Source organism: Heterocephalus glaber, unplaced genomic scaffold, assembly GCF_053883595.1.
Source record: "Heterocephalus glaber isolate CG9 unplaced genomic scaffold, H.glaber_assembly_v1.0 deba00001497, whole genome shotgun sequence".
Classification (NCBI taxonomy): Eukaryota; Metazoa; Chordata; class Mammalia; order Rodentia; family Bathyergidae; genus Heterocephalus; species Heterocephalus glaber.
Window position 1 is genome coordinate 27176718 of NW_028258320.1, and position 11035 is coordinate 27187752.

Below are 11035 nucleotides of genomic sequence, written 5' to 3' on the forward strand. Positions count from 1 at the left end.
AGGCTGGTGGAGAACAACACAACAACCAGCGAGCAGTGCTGGCCTGCAGCAGTGGGAGAAGTCCGGACGGCAGTGACACTGAAATCCCATGCTTTGGTGTCTTTCACTTACTCCTCACAGTTTTCCCATGATAGCCCCAGGAAACTACTGAAACAGGTGTTCTCATCCCTTCTACTAGGGAATGCATGAGCCTGAGAGATGGCAGAATTTCTGAGGCTGCAGGAAATGATGAATCTGAGTTCAAACTCCCATTTCCTGATTCTACCTTGAGGAAGTTAGAGCCATGGCCTGAATTGCTTTGTTCCAAATCCAGGACCCTACCTTCCGGGATATTTTCCCAGATTTCATTTGGAGTAGATCTTTTTACACTGTGTTTTTCTTGTTCATTTTTCTCACCCTTTATCCAAATGCCTCACTAACCAAAAGCCTTGGCTTCAAGTTAAGAGCAAGAGTTGAGAGTCAGGTGGCTTGAGTTCCAATCCTGATTCCACCATATGCTGTGTATATGGGGCTTGTTGTTTACTTCTGTAGTTCTGTTTCTATCTATACAATGGAGGAAGTAATCATACCTCACTATTATTAGGAGTAAATGAGTTAATCCACTTTAAAATAGTGCCTAGCATATAATAAGCATTTAATAAAAATAAACCATGTTTTTCTTTCACTGTTAAAATATTAATCTGGTTTTTTCCAGTATTTTTTCTTTTTTTTACTACTGACTCTTGATTTTTTTAAATCACAGGTCACTAGAAAAGAACAAGCTCAAAAATTATTGGCTTTAGCTGATGAGTAAATCTGCCTGAATAGGTATTACTTTTAAAAGGAAATTGTAGTTTATTATAATTATGTATAGTAACTATTACTTAGTAAAAAGGTTTAGTTCTGTGACTCCTAAAATTAAAGAAAAGCAAAGAGAAAGAAAGAGGGGGTTGAGAGAGAGGAGAGGAAGAAAAACTAAAGCAAAGAATTCTCACTGTCCTCAGTAGACTGGGGGGAGGATATCAGAAAGGCTTTTCTCCTTCCGTGATGTAACCACATTTCTCAGTTGTGTGAGAGGTGGCCTGCAGGGGTGGTTTAATTAGGAAAAGTAAGATCTGCACTTTCAAGAAGATAGCACTGCTGTCAAACACGAAGCAAAGGGTTAGATCCATGATGATTAGGGAAACAGAAGTGGATACAAACTCATGAGCAAAGAGAAGGAAGTGGGAGACCAGTGTACGATCATTAAGGGGCATGTAGACTAGATCCTCGAAGTAAGGCCTGTCAATCAGCAGTATCAGCATTGCTGGACAGTCTTAGAAACAGTGTCCAGGCTTGTCCCAACCTGCTGAATCAAAATGCACATTTGAAGACTGCCACAGGTGATATCTATGCATGTTAAACTGAGAAGCATTCCTCTAGGACACATTATTGGCTCTCAAATTTAGTAGAATATTCTAAAGAGTTTTAAAAAGTTATTTATGTAGTACCTCATCTCCGAAAATTCTGGATAAGCTGCTTTGGGAAATGGGCTGGACACTGGGACTTCTTAAATTTTCCCAGATAATTCTGTTGTGCAACTAATAATATTGTGCCCTAGAAATTGTGAAACAAAGCTTGTCCATGGAGGATAGTAGAAACTAATCAAAAGACGTGTTGAGCTGAACTACAAAGAGCTTCAGATGCCAAACTAAAGATATAGGACCATTTTTAGCGTAGGCATTAGGAGCTAAAAACTATAGGTATATCCATGGGTCTATAAGGAATGTTAGGTTCTACACCTGGGCATACACCTAACTTGAAGCTGTGATCCATAAGGTACAATATTTGTCTGAGAAATAGCAACTGATAACCTGTTTCATTGCTGTTCTTCTGTATTTAAAATGTTTCTTTAAAAGATTTAATTACCATGAAGTAATATAGGAATGATTGGTTCTGAGTTGATCTCTCCTACCTTTGGATTTCAAATTCATACCAACTCAAAGATTCCTAAGTGCAAATATATCTACCACATATCCATTATTTCAACCCAGAAAGGGGAGATGATTCCAAATTCCCTTCTGAGGTGTCATCTTGATGGCTCCTGCCCTCACATCTTCCCATCAGATGACAGTTTATAGTGTGTATAACACTATAAAAGCCTGAGAGCCAAGTTCTCATGCTTTTTACACAATACTATACTTCTATATAAAGGATTTTGTCCAATGAATGGTCTTCCTGTATTCCATGTGCTTGGGACCCACTGATTATATGATTAAAAATGAAAAAGATTTATAAGGGTAACTCATACTTTTAAAAAGCAAATTATCATCTAAAACATACCAAATGTAGATGGGCACAATTAACAGCATTATATAATTTGAGAAACCTATTCACTATATCTAGAAAGATATTATTCACTTGTACTGAGGTGAGAAGAAAAAGACCTTGTTTTGTGTTACAAAATTAACCTGGGAAGTTGGATTGGTTTTTTGTTTTGTTTTTGTTTTTTGTTTTTTGTTTTTTGTTTTTTTTTTGGTACTGGGGATTGAACTCGGGTCCTTGGCGAAACCACTGAGCTAAATCCCCCAGCCCCTGGATTGGTTTTTAGAAGAGTTGAACAACAACAAAAAAAAGTTCAGCCAGATTGCTATGATCTCACATCTATATAAATATACTAAAAACTATCAAACTATATTTATAATAGATGAAGTATGGTTTATAAACTTTGTCAATTAAAATGTAAAACGTAGAAAATCTATCCAGTAAAAATTGCTGAAAATTCTCTCAAGAAAACAGAGCAAAAAGCACAGTGGTAACATTATCCTAGGACTGAGAAGGCTGGTGCCTGGGAGATTAGGATTAAATGGTAGAAACAGAGGTGTGAAAATCCTGATCCTCCTGCTGAGGATCTGTCCAAATGAGTCACTTTCCCTCTCTAGAACTTCTGCAAAGTTATGGGAGGAGGGGAGCCCTTGAAATCACCCAAGAAGGAATGGATACTTTGGTGTTCGTGGCTCCAAGGTTTAGTGACCTGGGGTATTGAGGTCAGTGCCACTTTGAAAACAAAAGGGGAAGCCCAAACTGTAGGTGAGGAGACAGAGGAAATGCTGTTCTAACCTTTTCACATAAGACAAGGGGTCATAAGTGACTCATCTAAAGAGAAGGAAACTTGTCAAAGTAAACAACTTCAGGCCACCGAGAACACTCTTGAGCCCCAACAGAAGCAGAATTCTTCATAAAGATTCTCCTGGACCTGCCAAGTTTGTTGCTTAGACATGGGTGGACAGGGTTGTTCTTAAAATTGTACTTGCCTTACTTAGAAATCCTGTAGGGACTATCTTGTTCTCAGGAAGACATTCGGGTTTACAGCTTTTCATGCTGAACAAGGAGGAAGGACTATGTATGTACTCTTTTATGGAGAAAGATTCATACCAAAAGTATAGCACTTAGAATGAAAACCTCTGCTGGGGAAGGTTGATTTATTTTGACATGTTAAAGACTGGCGGTAAAGCAGTGATAATTTATGCAGGAATTGTCTAGCAAGATCAGACATCCTCAGCAGAGCCTCTATATAAAAGCTCAAATTATTTTATCCCATTATGACTGATGCAGACAAGAGAAGGGAAAGTTCTTTGAAATAGTACAAGTTAGTCTTTAATTTTAATTTATATGTGGAAAAGCAATTTCATAGTAATGAGGCAATGAAATTGTTCTCCATTTTTGAAAGATTAGTTGGGTTTTAAGGGGTAAGGAACTTATAAATCTACAGAAATGATGAGATGCTCTGTCCTAACTCCATACGCCTGGCCCTTAATGTCCATGAAAGTCTCGGTCCTTTTACATTTCGATACTAATAGCAATCTCCCTGCCATGTCATTTTATAGGTGGTAAGACTGAACCCCAAAGTGCTTTTAAATAGCTGAGCAACCTGAGCTTCAGAGACAGAACCAAGAGGTCCTTCCAACTCAACTTCTAAAACCACAGACACAGGAAGTAACTCTTTGTGAAGATCACAGGTCACTGAGATAAGGTCACTGTTTTTCTAGCACACTCTAGGGCATTGTCCTCGAAGGCATTTAGCAGGTAGCCCAACCACCCGTTAGTGAAGAGCCCTCATTCTCTGAGGCTTTTGTGCTGGAGAGCAGGAAAGGCTTAGGCAAATTCTCAGAAAGGAAAAAAAAAAAAAAGGAAAGAAAGCTAAACTCACTACCTATTGTCTCTCTTTCCACAGGATCACATGTTTTTACTGCCAGTATTGAGAAATTCATGGAAGAAATATCAACAGGAAGGAAAAAATTTACAGAGGAGGGTGTGTACGTTTGCTGCTTCCACACATTAATGGCATGATTTTTTTATGCAAAAAGAAAAAAAGAAGAAAACCACTCACATTTTAATTTAGCATGAGCCAATTTACAGAGCATGGAAATTCACTTTCATTTCCAGGATTGGCGCGTGTGCAATTAGCAATGCAGTGTATATACAAGAAGCCATGCTGTTAACAGTTTATCTCAAGTAATTTGGTGTCATTTTCAAAAGAAATTCCTGCCACCAGAAGGGACAGAAGGAGATGAAATGATCAAATCTCGAAGAAACACTAAAATTACTAAATCCACAACAGCTCGCCTTATTTTTCTTGGACCCAAACTGTCAGGGTATAAACACTATTTGTTTCTTTTTTAAAACATGATAGTTTTGCTGTAAATAGTAACACTGTATAAATTCTAACAGAAAAATAGAATAAATGTTGATAAGGCACTGCCTCTTAGAACACAAACAGAATATTGCAGATGCATTTAACATAACAGGGGTCTCAAGTGACTTCACCCTAGAAGAGGGAGGGGTTCTGGGTGGGGGACTCTCCACTGACTCTTGTATATTAGCAATTATAATGTTTGTATATGCAAAACAGCTAGCTTGATTTAAAAAAAAAAAAAACAAATCTTTAAAATCTGCTGCAAATTTAAATAATTCCCAAAATGAGGAATTCTGTAGTTGTGTGAAAATTTTTTCTTCAGAATACTAATATTTTGATGCATGTGTATCACCTTATTTTGATTAAATCTTTTCCAATTTTGCAAACACTACAGTATACTGCAACACAGAAGATTTTATCTGTAAACACAAAGCCCTTCATCTACTATTTGTTGCTATTGCCAATTTTTCAATGAAATGACCTAAAAATGAAAAAAAAAAAAAAAAAGACCTATACAGTAGTTGCTTTGGGGGGTGGGGGGTGCTGTTAGTGCTCAAAAGGGGGTAATGCTTGCCGCTGTAGAGGTGGATGGTGCTCCTAAGAGGCCCCAGTTGGGGTAAAGTGGACTGAACAGAAATCCTTAGCTAGTAGAATGGCAGCACGCTGTAAACTTATTACTGTATCGTGTACTGGCTCTCACATGTAGACACCTTTCCATAAGCCAATTATTTGTAACCATTCTAGCAGTGTCATATTAGGCTAATAAGGCTGCTGTGTTTTAAAGGACATTTTTATTTGGGTTTTGGTGAAATTCTTTAATTTGTTGATTATATTCACATAAAAATCAGCATTCATTGACACATAGCTCTAATGACATATGTATGAAAAACCAGACACTGGATAACCTAGTCAATTATTTAAGCATAAAATAAATTGTGTTAAACTCTTCACCTATGTTCTACAGTGTCCTTGTGTTCTCTGGCAAAAGGTCATTGTCTGATCCCTTATCACATGAGTCATAGCCACACCAGTTTTCTATTGCTAGTCCTACTTACCCTCTAGACACTAAAGGGATAGTCCCAAACATTCAATTTTGCCCTGAAAACTCCCAGCTGACATATATTCTGTGCATTGTGTGAAGAAGCCAAGAATTGAAGATTAATTTATGCCCACATCTGTTTGGGCTGCCCAAAAAAAGTGAGAAATTGGGGCCACTACAGCCAATATGTCAAGAAATTGTAGCCTCATATTTCCAAAACCATTTAACATGCAGTTGCTCTCAACCCATATATTTTTTTAATTGACATTCATTGTCAGTGCATATAAGTGACAAGATGTCACCTCATGACTCAATTTCTAACTTCTCTGGAAAAGCAACGTTTGCTAACGATGGACCCCATCCCCACAAGACAGCAACATGATAGGACCAGGTTGTCCCTGCCCTTTCCGGCCAGGTGTGGTCCAACACACCACAGTTTCAGCCCACATTTTTTACACTTTGGACTAACCTGGTAACACTGGAGTTTGCAGCACATTCACTACATAATTCTAAATTCTATAGGACAGTGGCCATGGCTGTAACTTTTATTCCAGCCCAGAGTATGGCTTTATAAACAGTAGTGGCAGCGGTGACTCATTACAGAAATCAGAAAGCTCGCTCTAACCCCTTCTCTGTTCTAATCCCATTTATTAACTCAGGCCTCATAACCACTTTATGAGATAGATACGATCCTTGAAATAGCCCTCATATAAAATTAAATGAGAGGTTAAAGCCATACAGCAATGCCGTATATTGCCTGTTCATTAAAGATTATTGACAGTGGATTTAATAACAATGCAGAAGACATATAGACAACCTGTTTTGCACAGTGAAGCTAGATTGCATTTGCACAGTGTTCCAGAAAAGTGAAACATGCACCTGTCCTTACACTGAAATGGTCTTATGATGAGCAAACTGATGCCACACACTGAAAGGTTAAGAAAAAACTTGCCCCAAAACAAATAACTACTTAATCTGTAAAATCAGGACCAGAATACAGGTTCCCATACAGGAGTTAGGAATTTGACTGTGTTTAACAGAAGATGATTATCCTGAAGTAGATCAATGATATATACTTGTCTAGATATCAAGTGGTTATCTTTGTATGCCTGAAAACCTAACTTTCAGGATATGTGATGAGCTATGTTTCAGATCCAGCAAAAGTTCTTAAGTTTACTCAGAAGTATCCAAAATATGATACAATTTTATTTGCATATGTGTATGTATAATTTATATGTGTATACATAGGTTAAATATGGCACATTTTATATATTCCTATTACAGAATTTGCCTGCCTACCTAGAAATGTATTTAAATTTGTCTTTGATATTGCTGTAAAAATGAACTGTGACTGATAAATGCCTGATATTTACTGTTTTTTCACTTTGTATTCCTACCAAATTCCTGATTTAATTCATAATTTGGCAATGTGCTATGCAGGATTATTTCACTGCTTCTAAAAGGGATCTACTTCACTGAACACCTAAGCAGTCTGCCTTCTTTTCTCTGTAAATAAGGACTCCTTCAGAACTTCTTGTTCTACCACATTCATTTGAACATCATCTTGAGGTTCCACAAAGATTCAACTTTTTCTCCATGGCAAATATAAAGTTGTTTGCTTGCCTCTTACTATGAGCATCAGCTCACATTTGGCTGTGCCACAGGGGTATGTGAGAAGCCCAGAAATAAATCAAAAGGAGTAACCCATCCCCTGAGTATCTCTGATGTAGCCAGCAATCCAAAAACTGATTCCTTATTGGAGGAGTCTTGGTATTCTTGGTTTGGTGAAGAGGTGCTGGCATATCAAAAGTTGTGTAATTTTCATATGACACTGATCTTCCATGAGTTGATGATCAAATAGTCTAGAAATAAACATTTCTAATATCGAGATTTGAGCCAAACTTTTCAAGAGTTCAAGATGAAGGGCAGTGGTGTTATTTATTTATATCACTACCTGACTAACAGTGTACCCAAAACAAAAAAAAAAACATAATAAAGTAGATTCTGTCAAGCATCCTGTTTTAAAAAATAGGCCCAATAGCTTTCACTTCAATTAAATGCTAAAGTTCAAAGTAGAACATGAAATTTAGCATTATATCTGCTGTGCTCATTCACTGTTAGCTATGCGTATTAGATACAGCTAGAAGAAAAGGCAGTGAAGAAATTTTATCATTTGGCCCTTTTTGCATCAGGATTCCATTTCCAACAGGACATCCTGGGACTCCACACCAGTTTCAGAGAAAATCTAGAGCAAGTTGAGATGAATATGCCCAAAGAATGCTAAAGCCAGTAGAAGAATTGCTATGCCACAGGAAATATACTAGAAGTGAGAATTACTGGCACCTTTCTGCAGCCACCATGGAACTTCCTGTTGATATCCCACGGGCGAAAACTATCTCGCTGCTTATTTTCCCCCAAAATCCTCAATTACCATTTCTCTCCTTCAGTCTTACTCAAATCTGAGGGCAGGTGTAATGATGACTGTCCAGCTTTTCAAAACACTTCCATGTGAGGCACACCATCATGTCTTCATGCTAGATTATATGTCCCCCAAGGGCAGAGACTTTTGTTTTCTCTGCTACAACCATAGTACAATAGTTCCCTATTCCCATCCCTCCATCCAGTTTCACTTTCTACAGTCTCAGTTTACTTAGTGGTCTGAAAACATTAAATGGAAAATTCCAAAAATAAACTGTAAGCTTTAAACAATTTGTTACAGTATATTGTAACTGTTCTATTATTATTTACTGTTGATAATCTTGTACTATGCCTGATTTATAAATTACTCTTACTGTGCTTAATTATAATTAAAAATTTTAAACTTAATTGATAAAGTTAATACCTAGGTTAAGATGTAAGTACAGGGAAAAACATGGTAAATATAGGTAGGTATATAAGCACAGGAAAAAACATAGTATATGTAGGGTTCAGTATGATCCAGTTTCAGGAACCCATCAGGGGTCTTGGAATAGCATTATCTCCTATGGATAAGAAGGCACTACTGTATCTAGAGTAGTGACTAATATCTAACAGGCTCAAGAAATATTTTTTGCATGCATGAATAATTGAAGCAGCAAAGATCAGAGGACATGCAACAGTATTGAGAAATATTACTCTGTGCACCATTTTCATTACAGGCTTGCCCAAGTTGGAAATCAAAGAAAAACATAACTTTTCATTCTAATGACTCACCAGGAAGTATATCACTGCCCTCCACTGGCTCATTCCAGGTGTATAACCCCTTTGTAAGCCAAAAAGTCCTAAATATTTGGGCATCAGTGCACCAATACCTCATGACCCAGCAGCACACCTGTCACACGCTGCTGAAGTGGACATCCTTTCTAGGAGTATGGCTATGGACCTCATCATCACTGGCTGACCAGGAAACAAGGCCACAAAGTAGAGCCTCCATCCTACATCATCCTTTCTGTAAAAGTCAGTTTAGTTGCCTCCATTTTGATGTTGCTAAGTGCTTACTGAGTTCCTAAGGACCAGAAGGCCCAGAACTTACATTCTGGAGTCCTTTGGGCCACCTCCAGCCTGCAGAAATGTTTTGTTTGGACTACATAAAGTTTAAAGAAAATGATGGAAACACTGTTTTAAAAATCAAGACATTTTGAGGCTAGGGATTTAGCTCAGTGGTGCCACCTCCTTCCTGGCAAGCACAAGGTCCCAAGTTCGATCCCTGGTACAAAAATAAATAAATAAATAAAGGAGATTTTAGATGAAAATTTGTATTTTGGAAACTCTTTACACTTGATGTTAGCCAAAAGGCTGAGAAGCAATTTTTTGAGCTCTCTTTAAAACTGAAGATATGAAAAATTTCTGAAAAATTTTGACAATCACCTGGAGCAAACCAGCACATTCCACCTTTGGATGGGCGTGTCTTTTACCATCCACTGTGGTCCCATTTCCTCCTTTCCCTATTACTTCTAAAACCCAACCTATTTTATTAATTTATATTTCCAGTCTCTGTTGTGGTTGAAGGAAAGGGAAGATGGCAAGCTGATGCCATCCTGCTTAAAATTCTTTTGGCAAGTTAAACATAGACCTCATCTTTATCCTGTATTTCTCCATGCCTGTAGGACAAAATAAAGAATAAGTAACTGAGAAGAGAAAGAGGGATCGTGTGGTTCTCCAAACCCGTTCATGCCTTCAACCATTTCATTCTACAGCATGTATCCAGTGCCTGCCAGCTTTCAGGTGCTCTCAGCACAAGACACTTCAGTTCTCTGCCTCCATCTTCAAAGTAGAAAGAAAATAAATACTTTGTATGTGGAATCTAAATCTAGGGCTCCTCAGGAAGGGAAAGTAGTAAAGGAAGTAGCAACACATCCAAAATGGCATGTGCTGGAGAACATTTGCTGGCAATGTGGGGTGGGAAGAGCCACCCGTGAGCATAGCTGCTGCACTTTCACATCAGGATTGCTCGAATTAAGTGAGATTTGAGGTCTGGCAAACACTTCAGAGGAAAACATTTCAAATACATTTAACACTCTAAAGCCCATCTTCTTCCAGAGATCAGATTCAGGTGAAACCAGTTGAAACTTTGAACTCTTACACAATGTCCTTCTCCTTCCATCCTTCAAGTCTCACATAATTCTAACCTCTCCACAAAGCCTCCCCTGCTGATGCTAACCCACAATGACAACTCAGGTAAACCGAATGAATTCCCCACAATGCAGCATTCAAGTCTTGATCCTTGATAGTTTCTTTGGTAATCTTGTTCTTCAAAAACAAATGGTGTTTTCACTGCCCCAAGAGCAGAACTGGGCACACAGAAGTCATTTAATACACACACAGCTTCACAAGCCTACTCATTTACTTGTGGAAAAGCCTCACCAGACCCCAAATATGCGGTAATCCATATCTGGCAGCTCAGTCTAGACACATACCTCTCCACTGGCAGTCAGCACTAGGGTGCAGTGAAGAACAGAGCCAGCGCAACCACAGCCTGGCTTGCTAACACTATCGTGGTTACTGCGGCTACTGAACACAGGTAGATCCTGAAGGAAGAAGTAAGCGTATCTAAGGAAAGTTTGTGAAAACTTAACCCATTCAAGGACATGTAGCTCTCTCAAAAGAAAATCATAAACTAAATACATGCAGTGGTGACAGCTGCAGCACAGTAAGTTTTAATTCTGCTTCTGGCTGTGGTAAAATCAAGAGTGGTCACTCTCAAATGTCTGTGGACACTAGGCAGGTCACCTAAATGAGGCAAAAGGTTGTGGCAGGCCGTACATGTATAAATATTGGCCACCACTCCCTGAGTGTAGATTACACTTCCCAGTTCTGTTGCCTCCACACTGCCCATGGGACTTGTTCTGACAATGAAATGAAAG

The 11035-nt window shown here is 38.4% G+C and overlaps 1 protein-coding gene across 22 annotated transcripts in view; it reads left to right on the forward strand.

The window, feature by feature from the left end:
- Ank3 (ankyrin 3) overlaps positions 1–5604 on the forward strand; it is a 515763-nt gene extending 510159 nt beyond the window's left edge. For all 22 annotated transcript variants that reach the window (XM_087185521.1, XM_087185526.1, XM_087185520.1 and 19 more), the window contains one exon: positions 4193–5604. Coding sequence is in view for 1 of the 22 variants with exons in the window: in XM_087185518.1 (XP_087041644.1) it covers positions 4193–4300 (108 nt within the window). In the remaining 21 variants the exon portion in view is untranslated. The remainder of the gene's footprint in view (positions 1–4192) is intronic.
- The last annotated feature ends 5431 nt before the right edge of the window (positions 5605–11035 follow it).